At 40.5% G+C, this 17,788-nt stretch overlaps 1 protein-coding gene across 1 annotated transcript in view; it reads right to left on the bottom strand.

The window, feature by feature from the left end:
* RB1CC1 (RB1 inducible coiled-coil 1) overlaps nucleotides 1-17,788 on the bottom strand; it is a 132,548-nt gene that overhangs the window by 11,896 nt on the left and 102,864 nt on the right. Inside the window, exons 20-21 of the mRNA XM_088469541.1 lie at nucleotides 8,118-8,176; nucleotides 835-962 (exon numbers count right to left, since the gene is read on the bottom strand). Of these exons, the coding sequence (XP_088325667.1) occupies nucleotides 835-962; nucleotides 8,118-8,176 (187 nt within the window). The remainder of the gene's footprint in view (nucleotides 1-834; nucleotides 963-8,117; nucleotides 8,177-17,788) is intronic.

Here is a 17,788-nt window from a genome sequence, read left to right as displayed (position 1 = left end):
TAAGGTAAGATGTTGTTGTTCTTTTTCTGCAGTCCTCATGAAAATGCTAGATTAAAGTTTGAAACTTTGGGCTCGATTCTATTCTGCGCAATGTGATTAGCTCCAGGAATCAGCTCCCGAAGCTATTCAATACACCGCGCTGCTAAGCCCGACTAAGGATTTCTTCTCGCACCCCTCCGGGGATGCGAGCAGACATCTGACAAAAGTCCCGGCCCGAGGCTGTTTTTTGCCCTTAGCGCCAGGAAAACAGCATCGCGCCGGGAAGTTATGTCGGGGAATGCCCGTTCTCGCGCCTTAAACAGGGTGTTTAGTCGCGAAAACGGGCATCCTCCGACTAAACACCGTGCACAATTGAATAGCTCCGGGAGCTATCTCCTGGCGCTATTTACATTGCGGACTATTGAATCGAGCTGCCTTGGAGTCTCTGTCCATACCAGGAGTGCCACCCGCATGTAAGACTGTTGTAATACCTTGGAGGGCACCCGGTCAAGCAATTATTTTATAGGGAGTGCCAGACCTTGCACGCACTGTATCCGGGATAAAAGATTAAATATGATCTGAAACATTGGAAAATTATATCCTGTGACGTGCAGTGGATGATTTAAACTACTACAAATTCCCGTGAGTGCCACCAGTTGGCGGTTGTATTTGTGACACTTGATAGTGTATGGAGGGCACCTGGGCAAGCATTTGATACTTTTCTGAGTGCAGGTTAATCTGGATTATATATATATATATATATATATATATATACATACATACATACATACATACATACATACACACACACTGTACCACTTCTCTGCGAATATTTATGACACTTACTAAACTCACCTGGTTTTAGATCTAATGCAGAAAGTGATTCTGAATGCAAGAAATACAATGTTGGGCTGACTGTAAATAACACATAATTGTCATGGCGTTCATCCAAGATGATAAGTACCAAATCACCAACTAAGAAGCTGTGAATAAAAAAAACACACAGATATTAAAACAAACAAAAAACATTCACTTCATCACAATTCATGTCATTACTTTCATGTATTTTTTTTTTAATTATGTGACTATTAGGGATCAACTAATTGTTTTTAATTGGTACTGTAGGTTGTGGCATTGATCATTTTATAGCTACCTAACGCAATTTTAAATTTAAGGAACAAGGTAAACTCATTAGAGAATCTCGGTATTTGAGTTAATTAAATCTCTAGTCAATACTATAAAGTGGCTTTATCACTGTTTCCACATTTTAAAATAAGGCTGCCACCATTCAGGAAATACCCTGTGAAAATCTTGAGGCTAAAGAAAGGACGGTCATCCATTAAAAACTCCATACTGAGGAAAAGCATAAAAAAGAAAAGGGTGTGGTATATAGGGTCGACATTTATAATGTCGACCCCGTCGGAATGTAGGCATGTTTAGCATGTCAACATTTATCATGTGGAATCTGCTGAAATGTCGACATGTCAGCAAACCATCTCTGTTGGTCTAACGGTGACTTGCCTGCCACAGGCGGCAGAAGCGTCTCAAGTGGAGTCTTCTGGCAGTCATGTGTGGAGCAGTTTTGGCGCTGAGCTCTGACAGAGCGGCGGTAACTCAATGTTGGGATTTCACATGTCGACATTTCAGACGTCGATAGTGTGGACATGTTACCTATCGACATGTCAACCTTATAACTGCATGCCCCCAAAAATATAACTCAATCATCCATACATTTTTAAATTAATAATGTTATTATCAACGTAAAAAAAATATATTGTTATAAAACATTAAAAAAACGCAGAGTTTTGTTTGTGGGTCTAAAGTAGGGAAATTAGATTTCAAAGTCAATAGCGATGCACTACGATAAACATTCTCTGATTATAATTTAATCAGTTGGGGTTGTAAAAATAAAAACTGATAATAAAAATATATGTGGCTTCCAATTTCAAAGACATATTGGGCGTTAAACATTCTCCTTGGGACACCTATTAGCTGGATAAAATATCAACTTTTTAACAGCACATTAATACAAATATATGAGCACAGCACAGATAGAAAGACAGTGGGCTTGATGCTGAACATATGCATGTTCTCGGAGCATATCTTGTGTGATATAGCACTGCCGATGCTCTCAGAGCTGTAGAAGTAACTACGGGCAATGTAGAGTGGTACGCATTTTATGCACATCTATACTTATGACTGAATAGGTGTAACATGGCTGTAATGGGGCTTTCTCATCTAGGCAAAGTTCATTGTGGGGATGTTGATGGAACCATGGGCAGAGTTGGCTGTAAGAGTAGATGCGCCTCTTTCTAGGCACAGCTTTTGCATCAAGTATATAGTTGATACAAGTGTGCAATGATGATGATGACGAATATCAAATCAAGTCTGCCCATAGGGATACGGGGAAGCGCAAGATGCGTACAACTGCATACAGCATATAGACATTGCCAAATATACAGAACACATCTTTTCTATGCAGACAAAGTGTGGGCACACGCTCAATTTCCATCAAAGGGCCGGATTCAATTAGAGGCGAATAGCCGTGATTGGCAAAATATTTGTGCTTTTTGCAGCTTTTCGCCTGTTTGTGTCTTATCTCCAAATTCAATTCCAGGACCAATTCGCCTAAGTGCAAAATCAATGCACTGAAACAGGAGGAAAAAAGTGATAAATCTCTATTTTGGGGGGCAAATGTGGGGAATTGATTCAGAACCCCTTGGACAGCCCCCCAAAGGACAAATCAGAAAAAAAAAAAACCAGAACACCCCCAAAAAAGGTAATTTTTGGGGCAAAAAATAAAAAAAGTGGGTGACAAGAATAAAAAGTAGCAAAATAGGTTTCTTGGGGGGCTGTATAAATGGGGCAGGAGTTTTTAGGATTGCAGGTACTAGCAGCAGGTGGATTTTTCAAATTTTTTTAAAGTGCACTTTAGAAACATAATAATATGCTAGCACCCATTTTCAAGTACCCCAAATTTTACTGGACTATTTATTTTCACCAAACAATACTGTTTACTATCATTCTTCACCACTTTTACAAATATGCTTCTAGAAAGCTTTTAACACAACTTAAGGACACAAAGTATGTTTATTAGGGCTAATAGTACACATCTGTAATGATTTCCAGTGTCAGAGCGTCTTATTTTGGGGTACATACTGATTTCCCCAATCTATTCAGTACTTTCCGCCTGTAATGCATTCGCCTATTTAAGTTTTCGCCTGTTCTGTAATTGAATAGAGCGAATCGCGGGGACGTGCATGCGCGATTTCGCATCTCAAACAGGTGAATGCGGCGGAAGGTACAATAGGCTCCAACTTTTCGCATCTAATTGAATACGGGCCAAAGTCTGCATTAGGTCTAATGTATTTATCTACAAATCATTAAGATTATTATTTAGCAAAATATAACTTCACAGATTTGCCATTTAACCCAGGAGTTGCATTTTTATGAATGTTTAGGTATACAATACTAACATTGTTCATGTTTCTTTAACCTCTAAGGGGCGAATTTAATTAAGCACAACCTTCACGCTGCATACAATAAGGGTAATTACAGGAGGGAAACCTCATTTGTGAATCGCTCTTAGGTCAGTGTACAGAATGCTGCCTGTTCGAGAAAATTTTATTTTGTTTCAGTTTTGTCAATTTCCTGAAATATATATTGTATGGTAGAGATTTATTTTTAACTATTCAACAAATATTAATAAGTAGACATGCCTGAATGCATATAAATAGTGCTTCAATGATTTTTAATAAATATTGTTTTGCAAAATAAACAAATGTCAAATTTATCTTTATAAATCTCTTCTTTGCAAAGCAGTTAGGAAGTTGTATTCTGAAGAAGGCAGTATATGAAACCTAAGCAGTTAAATCAAAATTTAAAGTTGCAAGTTTTTTAACATCTAAACAGCATTAAATTTAAAGACATGAGTCTGTAAATATTCACCCATGTACATATATTTTAGGATTTGTATGGTGGCATCAGTTGTACAAGCAATTTATTTTTCCTAATAAAAACTTCATGTCTTGCGTGTGGTTTAACGGCTTATTTATAGAACAGAAACTTAGACATAACTGTATACATTACTTTTAAATGTTACCCTGGCATCCTATTATATTGCATACTGTACCATTTATTTCAACAAGAAGAAATGTTTTAAGCCAGTAATACCACTGAACACAACTACCCCAAAATGTTCTGAAAGAACATTTTGGGCCCACGTGAAAGATAAGTAGTTTAAAGTGAAAAAATATATAGGGGTGAAAAATTCCTATTAAATAATAAGCATATTATTTTATTATCATTTGGTGAGATAATATATATATATATATATATATATATATATATATATATATATATATATATAAAGGGAAACTACAGATTTCCATTTCCATTCCAATTTTCATTTATTCTGCTGAAATGTTTTTGATTAGTCATTGAAAAATAATAATTAAGTAGTAAGGCTGCTATAAGAATGCACTGATAAATACAAATAACACACAATATTTTGAAGTACATACAAACAATTAAAGCCACAGGTTCCGAAACGCGGTCCTCAAAGATCCCCGATAGTTCAGGTTTTAGAGATATCCATGGTTGAGCACAGGTGACTTAATTAGTACCTCAGACAATTTGATTTAACCACCTGTGCTCAACCATGGATATCTCTAAAGCCTGAACTGTTGGGGAGCCTTGAGGACCGCATTTGTAAACCTTTCAATTAGGCAATACCCTAAGATATATTTTTTAATTAGTGTCATTTGTCTTATCCACTTAGATCTGGGCCACATGTTGCCGACTCCAAGGTAGCCACCAAACTGATCTCAGTTCTTCATTCAAAATTCACCAGTTGAATTGCTACATGAATTTTATTCTACAAAGTTAAGTTTCAAATATTTTGCCTCTAACAAACTATTGCAAAGAACTGTCTATTTTTGCCACATAGATATAAGAGGATTACTGCCGTATATACTCGAGTATAAGCCGAGTTTTTCAGCACATTCGGAGTTCGGTCAGCGCTACACAGCACAAACACACAGCCGCCGGAGCCGGCAGCTGTGTGTTTGGTGTAATCAGCAGCAGATGAGAGTCTGTCAGACTCTCATTGGCTGCTGCTGCTCCCACTGCGGGAGCCATCTTCCGGCTCCCGCAGTGGGTAATGGGAGAGACGTCGTCATGAGTAATGACGTCTCTCCCATGCAAAGCGGCCGGAGGAGATGTTAGCGGCGGGACCAGGAGCGGGAGTTTCAGGTAAGTGATTTTTATTTTTATTACGTCTCTCTCTACTGGGGGGGGGGACTACCAGGGGGGGGATTACTACAGGGGGCACTAAAGGGGGGATTACCACTGGGTGTACTACCATGAGGGGATTACTACTGGGGGCACTAAAAGGGGGGGATTACTACAGGGGGCACTAAAAGGGGGGATTACCACTGGGTGTACTACCAAGAGGGGCTTACTACTGGGGGCACTAAAAGGGGGGATTACTACAGGGGGCACTACCAGGGGGGATTACTACAGGGGGCACTACCAGGGGGGGATTACTACAGAGGGCACTAAAAGGGGGGATTACCACTGGGTGTACTACCAGGAGGGGATTACTACTGGGGCACTAAAAGGGGGGATTACCACTGGGGGAACTACCAGGGGGGGATTACTACTGGGGGCACTAAAAGGGGGGATTACCACTGGGGGCACTACCAGGGAGAATTACTACTGGGGGCACTACCAGCTGCTGCATTTCCCACCCTAGGCTTATACTCGAGTCAATAAATTTTCCCAGTTTTTTGTGGTAAAAGTAGGTAACTCGGCTTATATTCGGGTCGACTTATACTCGAGTATATACGAGTATATTCATAATAATATTTATTATGAAGCTTTCGGTCCTAAAATGGATTATAGCATTCATATTACTACATCAGTATAAAATAAAATGTAATGTAATAGGAATGTGACAGGTTCTCTCTTTTATCCAATCCATTGTGGTTAAATGGATTAATTCATCATCCACATGAGTCTGGCAAGAAAGTAAATTTGTTTTGGCTACTATGGTAGAGAGAAGTATGAACACAATAGACCCAATAATGCTGGATAGCAAATTAGTAGAGTGCTTTACCGGAAATTAAATACCACTTTCCAGTTAAAAATAGAAGGTTGGGTACACATCAGCCGATATGTTTTCAGATCTCGCGGATTTGAGCAACATATTGTACACATTGTCTGATGTGCATGCACTACCATGCGTTCCCGTCCGCTGAATTCGATGTCATCCAATCTGCTGTGCTGCACGCCAGATGTGACGACCCAGCGACCCACAGCATACAGCTGAATGTGGCCATAAACGATATAGCACGCAATCGTGTGCTATATCGTTCAGTGTGTACGGCCAATTGACATCTCATCCCGTCGGTCATGATACACATCGTTCTGATGTATACCTGGCCTTACTATCATCAGCTATTCCTCAGTCATAAGGGATTCCCATCTCTACCATTAATTTTCCACTGAACCCAAAGCACACATTGCCTTATGTAAAAGAGTGGTGAATAATGTGTAAGTAAATTGAGTTTATCAGGACAGAAAATACTGAAGACAAAAGTTGTGATCAGACGGATAGAATTTTCCCATTACACACCAGACATCTTGTCCATTGTAACCAATAAACAATTCTACAAACAGACTCTATACAATCACTAATAACAGTGATCAGCACTTCGTACTGAACTACATAACAATATAACAGAATATCCAACAGCCCAAGCTTTGTGCCAAGGTACAGGAACTTTATTCCCATGCTTGTGAATGTTATTAGCAACTCTGTCATATAAGGTAACCTGCATGTCAACTTTAAAGGCTATGCCATGCACCTGTATCAGCAAAACACCCAATGCTAGCAAATTCAGCACAGAATATCTGTTATTTCAGATACAATGATATTCTGTTGCCATATTCCTCAGTATTTAACATTTCTGCCCCCATTAACCTCAAAAAAAAATTTGTCAGCCAGGCCCTACAAGGACATCATAGGGCACGTGTCTTGAAAATAATAAGAGCCAGGTGGCACATTTAAATAGGAAACGAAAGCTACAGACCATGTAGGTTACGGCTATATAGATGTGTCCTCCTACACTGTGCTCTACACTTATTACTCTATTTTGCTACTTTTTCTCAATTATGTGCCTCAATTTGCGTATAGTGTGCCGTTTACTAGCTACTTAGGATTAGTTTTATTGTTGCAAAGGAATTAGTATAAAGTTGCAGATAAAACATAATGATGCATGTAGCAGGTCACTCATATTGCACCTGTATTTTGCCTTTTTACACAGACTACATACTTTTTACTAGGTACTTTGGATTAATAGTTTTTTTTTTCGCAAAGGAATTGGTATAAAGTCACAGAAGCATGGTGATGATCACTCATATTGGACCTGTACTTTGTCTGCTTACCCTAGAAGGTGTACTCTTTCCTCCATTTTGCGTATTAGTCCGCTTATAATGTACTAAGTAAAAATTAGTGATTTGGCGTGGCTAAGCCGCAAAGTCCATGGAACGCTAAAAGGGGCTTTTTTGACCGATTTGATGATAGGTGTATGTGGAGACATCTGTAAATATTTATATGGAAGCAAACACATGTCCTTTTCCCCTGATTATATAAAATGCACTAAGTTTCATTTAAAAACAAAAACAAAACAAAAAACAAAACATGCTTAGTAGTCCAATGGCTCTATTTTCTTATACCCACTAGGTACCTTCTCTGGTTAAACATTAATCCTTAAAAATCCCTAATGCCCACCACACCATGACAAGGCAGATAACCTGTGATCCCAGTTTACACATCCTGACATATGATTCCCACTGCCTCGTGCTTGTTCTAATGGATGGAGATTGGGAAACGGGAGAACCTTAGGAGAACTCTTAGATGCCACCACTTGCATGCTACCAATGTAGTTAGACTTCAGCCCTTCTGTTAGTCTATGCTTTTACCTATTCTACTAGTATAGGAGGGCAACAAGAACCGGGAGGAAAATTTCAACAACAAAAAATATTTTTTTTTGTAATCAAACAACATGACTAATATATCTTGAAATTCCACTGATAAAGCATATCTTTTTTTCATATGAAAATAAATAACTTACTCTCGAATTGCTATTTTCTCTGAATGCCTTGAAGAAACCGAAGACAAACTTTGCGACATCTAAAAGAAAAAACGTGAAAAAATAGATCAATAGTGTAATTAATTTTCAAGTTACAATTAGTTGCACAATAGTTACTGCTGGAACGTTGTCAAGTCAGAGGTGTAATGTGGCCTGAACCCCTTGCTGGAAGCTATTTACATAGGTCATAAGCAGTGCAATGGTCTCCAATAATGCGCTCTTACTTATTCACATAACAGCCTACATCTGAACTTTATAGCTGGCAAAGATTTCTTGAAGCTATATAACACGCGCAGAGGATATATAACATATCTATTTATAGGATTACAAATTCCATAAAATTCAGTTCATTTTGATTCTTCTCAAAACATTCTGAAGTCTGAGATATACTGAGAAATGTAATATGCATTATTTACTTATTGCTGGTATCAAGTCATTGCTTAGCTCTATGTAAAATTGATAGTTAACAATACAGCAACAATTATTTCATTTAGATTTACACTCAGGGGTAAATTTATTAACATTCGTGTTGGTCCCGATTTGCATTTTCGGGTGATATCACCACTTTTTTGCAAATCGGGAATTTACTATTATTAAAGTCGGATGATTTCTTAATTTTTTCAGGTTGAAATCGGGTGGTTTAATGCCGCAAATTTGGCCGTTTTGAACAATAGAAATTATATCACCATCGGCTCAAATTGGAAGTACTTTTCACTTTTTTTATACAAATCGGGAATTTACCATTATTCGTTTTGCTAAAGTCGCCTGTTTTACACTCAAATCAGGGACTCAATAGAAGTTTTAAATGCACCACCTCTTGAGCTGTGAGCTGCCATCGAACACACACAAATCAGTGTGATTTGTGTATGTTTCTGAATGGCAAGTGTGTTCTAAGGGTTAATTAAAAAAAACAAATGACGTGAGGTCCCCCCTCTCCCCCAGATCAGCCCCGGACTTGCCAGCCTGTCTTGGTACCAAAAACTACGGGGAACAAAACGAGTAGGGTTCCACCGTAAATTAGGTACCAGCACCAGGTTTCAGGGCCAGTCCTGGTTTTAATTATAGGGGGAAAAAATTGCGTAGGGTTCCCCCTATAATTAAAACCAGCACCGGACCCTTTCTAGTGGGGGGCTGATGCCACAGCCAGGGAAGCCCTTTCACCAGGCCCCCCAGCCGCAGCATCAGTCCTGACCGCTGGTCAGCCCAGGCCAGGGATCCCTTGGGAGTTGGGGACCCCCAATAAAGGGATACCCCGCTCCAGGGCACCCCTTGCCTAGGCTGATAGCCCGGGGCTATCCACCCAACCCCTGGGCGGTGGGTGGAAAGTTGATAAAGTATGTAGTGTGTAAAAAATAGAATTAACAACATTGTCTTTACAATGCAACTACAGGTCCCATACTTGGAGAACCACAAGTACCAGCATGCGGGACATTAAGGACCCACTGGTACCTGTAGTTCACCTGTAAAGAAATGTGTAAAAAAATTCACAACACACACAATGTGAAAGAACAGTTTTATTTCATACATACATACTCACCTACATTATCAGGAGTGGTCCCCTTGTCCAAAGTAAGCATCCAAGGTCTTATTAAAACAAAAAAACAAAAATCGCGATCCACGCAACAGATAAGAACCAGGATGGTTGAAATCTCCCGAATGAAACGCTCAGACACGGCTTCGGCCTTTATAGAGCCGTATCTGTGCGTTCGTTGGCTGAGAGAGGTGAGCCCCCGTCTCTCTCAGCCAATAAATGGCTCCTCCACTAAAGGCAATGGAGAGCCGCAGATTGCTAAAGTTCATTCTGCGGTTCCCGCCATTGACTGTTGCGTTGATCACGATTTTCGTTTTTTTGTACTTTGGATAAGGGGACCACTCCTGGTAATGTAGGTGAGTATGTGTGTGTATGTATGTATGTAATAAAACTGTACTTTTAAGGTGTGTGTGATGTGTGTTATTTTTACACATTTCTTTACAGATGAACTACAGGTACCAGCGGTCCCTTAATGCCCCGCATGTTGGTACTTGTGGTTCTCCAAGTACCAGCATGCGAAGGTGGCTTGCTGGGACCTGCAGTTCGACTGTAAAGACAATGTTGTTAATTCTATTTTTTACACACCACATACACTATCAACCCGCCACCCACCGCCCAGAGGTGGCGGGGATAGTCCCGGGCTATCAGCCTAGGCCAGGGGTGCCCTGGAGAGAGGGCCCCCTTTATTGGGGGGTCCCCAACTGCCCAGGGATCCCTGGCCTGGGCTGACTAGCGGTCAGGACTTATGCTGCGGCTGGGGGGCCCGGTGAAAGGGCTCCCCTGGCTGTGGAATCAGCACCCCCGCTAGAAAGGGTCCGGTGCTGGTTTTAATTATAGAGGAACTCCGCCGCAATTTCCCCCCCCCTATAATTAAAACCAGGACTGGCCCTGCAGCCTGGTGATGGTACCTAAATTACGGTGAAACCCTACTCGTTTTGTTCCCTCGTAATTTTAGGTACCAGGGACGGCTGGCAAGTCCGAGGCCGATCTGGGGGGGGACCTCACGTCACAAAAAAAGAACCCCAATAATAATTAAAAAAAAAAAACAGTCTGCACATATTTCACTGAAATGTGCAGCCTGCTTGTTCGGGAGAGAAATTCGGGCGGTTAAATCGGGACTTCAAAACGGACAGGATCGACCAAATACACCATTAATCAAAATGATCCTGTCAAAACCTGGACCTTGGTAAATTCCCGATTTTTTAAGTGAAAAAAAAACGTCCATTTTTGATTGATCCTATCAGAGTTGAAAAACGGGACCAAATCGAATCTTAGTAAATTTACCCCTCAGAGTCATATAGAGGAAAGTTGTGCTTAACTATATGATAAAACGCATTTTTTACATTTTCTATGTAATTATGTAATTTTCAATGATTACCTTACACATCTAAAGTGTGTCCCAACTCCAGTCCTCAGGGACCCCTAACGGTGCATGTTTTCTAGATCTCTTATTTGTTGCACAGGTGTATTCTTTACTGGCTGACACATTTTAAAAGATCCCCAGCTGGAACTAATTATTTCATGTGTGATACTGAGGAGATCTGGAAAACATGTACTGGTACAGTTCCTTGAAGACTGGACTACAGACCTACTGCCTACCTGATACTTTTTGCTTTATATTTCTTTATCAGTAAAAGATAAAGACATGTCCACCTACACCTTCTATTGCGCCACAAATCCCCGTATCGCAAGCCATTCGCCTTTTCCGCTCAATACTTGACTTAATTTGAGACTTTTTCACACTGCTAAAGTGATAAAGCACAAAGTATGCGTACCCAGTACACCACTAGTAGATTTCCATACAAAGGGCCTGATTCAGGTACGGACAGTAATTCGGGTATTCACACATTTTTCTGATGTTAGGAAAACTGCGCATGAGCAGGTCGGGTCCTGCTTTCTCGCACGCAATACAGCTGCAAACGTTAGGTGAGTGACAGTCTGCTGCCATTGGGGAATGGGCGTGGCACCCCCTCCCCGCTGTGTGTCGCCCCCATTTCCTGGGAGTGTAGAGGCCAGGGTCTGCGTCGTTGGACACAGATTTTCTTGTCTCGTAAGCGACCAGGAGCCGGCCAGGCTGAGTAAGCTTTGGCTTACACAGCCTGACCAAGGGCAGCAACCATCGCGACTGGTGAGAAAAAATGCAAGAGACCAGGGACTAATGTGACTGAGCAGCACCATGCAGCATAGTGTGTATTTATACTTCTACAATTGTGAAAAAATTGCAAATTCCACGTAAGTCCCAAATACACAAGTCTTCTGGTGTGCGACTAAGGTGCGAAAAATACGCCAAAGTACGAAATTGGATATCAGTGGTGTGACATCTAAGTCACGACTAGCATCTTGTGTCATATAACGCACAAACGCTAGGTGAGTGAGGACACATCTGAAGAAATTGTTTTTTTGTATACTAAACTCTTACTTCCTGAACATCTGTAAGGGTGCGTATCCACTAGGCGATTAAACAGGCCTACTGAATGACAACAACATCATTATCATTCAATCGTTTGCTAATCGTCTGCAAATCGGGCCATGTAAATGTAAAAAACGACCAGCTATGCGCAGGTCCGCTGGTCGTTTTTGACATCTATCATCCCCTGTACATGCTGGTCAACCTGACGATCACATCGGGTTCAGCATGTACGGGGATGATGGATGTGCCTACACTGAATGACTGAACGTTCAGTATATGCTCATCACAGACTGTGAAACGACAGCACGATTATAATGTCGTAATCGTGCTCTCATTTCACAGTCGGTAAGTGGATATGCACCTTAAGTTATATTTACTATATGGTCCAAATGCTACTTTCTTCTATGTTGTTGGCTATAAAAGGCTTTTAGACTCAGGTTATACTGCTCAGCTAAAAGCTGCAATAACAATGATTACCCCCAAAAAACGAAGAGAATAATAATGACAAAAAATAACACTAATAACAATTTGACATTTCTTTTTGTATTGAAATACATTGCTAGATTAAATTTGATGTTATAAAACATACTGAGCATTTCCATCCTGATGAATATTTTTTGGAAATGACATCTGCTTCTGACCAATGACTGGTCCATTGGATATACAATTCTATTCAAACCTAGGGTACCCTTGATCAAAGTGAAAAACCTGGACTAAGAAGCATCATTTGAGTCCTAATTATAGAATGCACAAATAATTATTTCCCTCATCTGTTATCATCAGAGCTCAAAATAACAGACATATTTACAATGGGTTTCTCATTCCCACATTTATGTAATAAGGTTTGAGATCAAGAAGTATTTACGGAATAGAGGAGCACGGGAACAGAATTAAGTACATTCCTGAAAGAGGTCAAGAACATTTAGATGTTCTACACTTAAGCAATACATCATTCACATATCTACATCTCCTAAGGGAAGAATTTATACATATTTTTCTGATTAAAGAAAGAAGAAATTTGCGTGACAGTGAGTCTGCCGAAAAAACATGTTACAGTGAGTCTTTAGGCCAATGATACAAAGAAAGGCATTGTAATATAACTATTTTTGACATAAAAAGATTTATAAAAAAAATAAATAAATAAATAAATTATTATATATATATATAATATATTGTATATACTTACATTTATACACACAAATCTATGCATATATATATATATATATATATATATATACTTACATTTATACACACAAATCTATGCATGCATAATATATATATATATATATATATATATATATATGTATGTGTGTGTGTGTGTGTGTGTGTTATTATACACATGTACATGTATATATATGTATGTGAATTACAAAATGTAATATGTTTCTAGGTGCAATAAACACGATGTGTAATGAAAATTAAATATGCTTTTCAACTGTAGGTATAATACGTACAACAGTCATTTACAGCAGGTAGGGTTGTGTCACTTTAATTACTGACTTCAAGAACTGTGGTGCAATAGACGATTCAACAGAGTAACAGGTCTGTCTCATTGACCTGTACATTTTATCCAGATGTAATTTACATTCATAGGGTCCGATTCTGAGTAGAACGCAAGTCCACATGCGGACTCATTTAGTGATTGTTAGCAAACTGCACATGGTCTGCATCCCGCACACCCATCGTCTGCGTGGGCCGCTTCTCTCTATCAGTGAAATAAGCCTCTCTCTGTCAGCTGGGTGGTTACCTTGCAAACAGACGCAAGAGATCTGTTTCATGGGAGTGTAGCTATTGTGTGTGCGTATGACGAAGGGACACCTGTTTCTGATGGCTCTATTGCACCCAACATGTACTAAGCGTAAGTGCCAATGTTAATGATGACAGCTGTGGATGCAATTTTCATCAAGGAGCAGCAGTCAAAATAGGCCCGCCGACACTGGTTTCTGGTGCATATCATAGTGCACACTACTGTGTCTGAAATACCCCATATGCCTTTTGGAGGGACGTTTCAATAGCCATACTGTCAAAGATAGCAGAGTAGGATCAGGCTAGAGGCATGGGCCCTGAGACAGGTCTGGCCTGAGAGGAAGACGGCAAGGAGGGGCAACTGACAACTAATGATGTTCTGCGTACAAAGCCAAAACTCTAGAGGAAGTTGGAGTCAATAGCTTCTTCTTCAACTTAAGAAGTCGCTCCCGAATATTGTCTATAACGGACATTAAGTCTGAGCGAGGGGTTCTCTCTTCCTGGGACTGTACTTTCCGCTCCAAAGGGGTGTGGTATAATAGACAGACATTGAATAGGTCAACACCAGATGATCGACAAGGTCAAAAAGATGACAAATGGTCAACAGTGCAAAAGGTCGACACATTCAAAAGGTTAACACAAATATGGTCGACACATTTTATTTTGTGATTTAAACCTAATCCTAAGCCTCCCCCTAGTGCCTAACCCTACCCCTGATGTCTAACCCTAACCATCCCCCTAGTGTCTAAAATTAGCCTAACACTCCCCCTACTCCTAACCCTAACCGTCCCCTACGGCAGCCTAACCCTAACACTTCCCCAAGTTTCTAACCCTAAAACTGTTGAAAAAATGTGATGACTGTTTGTGTGCCGACCTTTTGCACATGTCAACCTTTTAACCATGCCGACATCTGGCACTGTCGACCTATTAAATGTCGATCTTCCATCCAAATACCACTCCAAAGCTTTAGTCACCCAAGCTGAAACGAGAGTTGAACGTAGAGCTCACATGCATTCGAAAAAAATGTACTAGGTAGATTTCTCCAGTCTCGCTATATGAGCATGCACAAGAGAAGGTGATCCCACTTTGCTCTGTCGGTAGAAGGGTGGGGATAAAAGGTTAAGATTTGTTTTGATATCTGGAAAACTTTTATTGGATGAGTCTAAGCTTCCGCCAGGAGATCCTCTAGTTGAGTGGAGGAAGGAAATGAGATAGACTTCTACTTCTTGCGCTTAAAGTAAGGTGCCTATTGAGGAGGGGTACTATCTGAATACCTAATGACAAAAGGTAGATTTGACCACATCGGTTAATGCCTCCACATTTATAGGACTAGGTTGTCACCCTAAATGGTGGACGACTCTAGATCTGAGTCCTGTGTAATTTCCTTTTCTGGACAAGATGAAACCTCAGAGTCCGATACCTATCCCGACTGAGTAAAGCTCTGACATTTGGAAGATCTCTGGGTGGACGAAGATTACAACATCTATTGCAAAAGGGGTAGAAATTGCTAGGCCCCGTACTGACTGAGACAACCCTGTACCCATGGAGATCCAACCGGAATGGGATGGACTGCGACCGCCAGAGGACAGATCGGCGGAATATCCATCAATAGAGAAAGACCTGGAACAACTTGGCCTGGGACAGGTTGGAAGCACAAGCTGGTTCCTGCAGGAGGGGGAAGGGGAGCCACCACTGAGGAAACCACTTGCTGTGTTCCCAAAAAGCACATCATGATCCTGTGCCAAACTAGACAATTTCTCCTGACAGTTTGTGCAGGAACTGTCTCTCAACATAGAAGCACCCCTCTTCTGGGTAGCCATAGAGGAATTCCCAATGGCACACATATTTGTAAATCCAAATTATTGGAACACACACACTTATCCAGAGAACTGCTTTACTAAAACTAACAATTGATCTAATGAACCTTTTTTTCTTTTTTACAAACTGAGTAACAGACAGTTGGAAAATAAACTTTAAAAGTAAACTGAAGTGTCTGAAACAAGTAATTATACAAGACTCTGCATATATTACAGGAAAAAACTATGACCTGACACTCGGCTGTATGAGATATAGGGGAAGCAGGAGCAATGTCCCTCTAAGACAGATGGACAGCAGTTGTAGGCTGCCCCGCGTCTGTGAGGAGGGGAGAGGAAGCCTTCGGCAGGCTGCCTAAGTTGGGGTGTGCCAAATGTTATGGGAGGAGAGAACTGGGTGAAGACCCCAGGGACTTAACGCAGTTTTAATGGCATCCCCATTGCTAATTATGTCCCCAGTGGTCCACTGTGCCACCACTGAGCCATTCCCTCCTTTTAGGGGGGGGGGGGGCTATTTATCAGTTTATTCATGCATAGAGGGCTAAGCCAATAAGCAGCTGTCCTAGCAAATACTAACACCTCGCTTTCGCTGCGGCTAAGTTTACCCTGAAGTGTTCTGTTTCAGCAGTGTTCCTGAGTAAGTACTCAAAAAGAGCCTAAAGGAATGATGGGATAATATGAGACTCCTCTTTACACTCGGTTTGATCTTTTCATTGGAAAGAGCCTGTTAATGCCTTCTGAAGCTACTGTAAGGTTTTCGGAGCTTGTTAAATTGGGTCAGACTGCAAATCCCAATGTGAATAATGAGTATTTCAGTCTGCAACGTTAGTTTGACAGTGCAGGAGGTATCTATAACATCTCCTGCATTCAGGCTTTGTTAAAAAGGGTAGTTACAATTATCATGGAATTTATGCATGATTTTCAGGTTGATCAGGTTAAAAAAATAGGCCATTAAATCTCAATTAAGATAGGGTCTGAATTTCACTATTTTTGTATTCAGCTGTTTGATGTTGCAATGCTCTCTATAAAACTAATAGTGAGATAGACAGTCATGCAAAGCAGGGGCGTATCTACCCATTGGCCAGGATGGCACTCGCCAGGGGCGCCGACCAACGGGGGGCGCCACCCGGCAGTGCCACCAGTAGCCAAGGGGTGGACAAGTCACCTGGGCCCACAAGTGTAGGGCAGACCACAGTGATGGGGGTAATGCAGCATAGGGGGATTACTACTGAAATGTTACTAAAGGGGGCACTGCATAGGGGGGGGGCAGTCCATTACATTGCCAGGGGCGCTTGGATCCCTAGATACACCCCTGATGCAAAGACAAATACAGAATGTCTGTGTACTGTAATATTAGAATTCCAAAACAAAGACAAATACAGAAAGTTTGTGTAAGAGTAAAAGATTTTATATACTGGTTATAAAATTAGTCACTTTGATAATTGCATGTTACTTCATATATGTGAATTAAAAGTTAAAATAGATTGTATTATACTCTCAATAAACTCAACAAGATGTTTAGAACATATGATCCAAAGTATTGAGGACATAACGGAACCACTAACTACATATGGTGGATTTGTCAAAAGATACCTCTATTTTGGAACAAAGGTAATAGATTTCTCAATTCATTACTAGAAGCTTCAAATGCTTCCCACAAAAAGAGGATTGTTGTACTTACATTAAATCATTATAAGTCAATTGGTCAACACGGAGTAAACATTGGAGTATAATGGGTGCAGGAGGAGCACTTTAAAAATAACTCAAATAACTCATTAGTCTGTGGTGCTGTCCCTCTATAGAACATACACCACAGAGGAGGATAGAGATGAACAAACAAGAAGGCAGAAAGACTAAAACATCAACCAACAAATATAGCAAATAAAAAGAGCGTAAAGGGGAGGTGGCCAGTTTCCCTAATAAATTTAAAGAGAAGGATTAAACGTAATTCCTCTTTTCTTAGACCTCCAATTGGGGGACATAGGATAAAAGTTGGAGACATCCCAAAGTTGTCTCTAAGAGTGGCTAGGCTTAGTGGAAGCAGTGAAACGCATCCTCCTTCCAAAATGGGATCCCAGGATGTAAACACATTAAACCTGTAGAATCTGGTAAATGTATGAACAGATGAACTGGGGGCTACCCGGTACAAATG

This window comes from Taudactylus pleione, unplaced genomic scaffold, assembly GCF_031769625.1.
Source record: "Taudactylus pleione unplaced genomic scaffold, aTauple2 ptg000093l, whole genome shotgun sequence".
NCBI classification, from domain to species: domain Eukaryota; kingdom Metazoa; phylum Chordata; class Amphibia; order Anura; family Myobatrachidae; genus Taudactylus; species Taudactylus pleione.
This window is presented reverse-complemented; position numbering and strand designations above follow the sequence as displayed.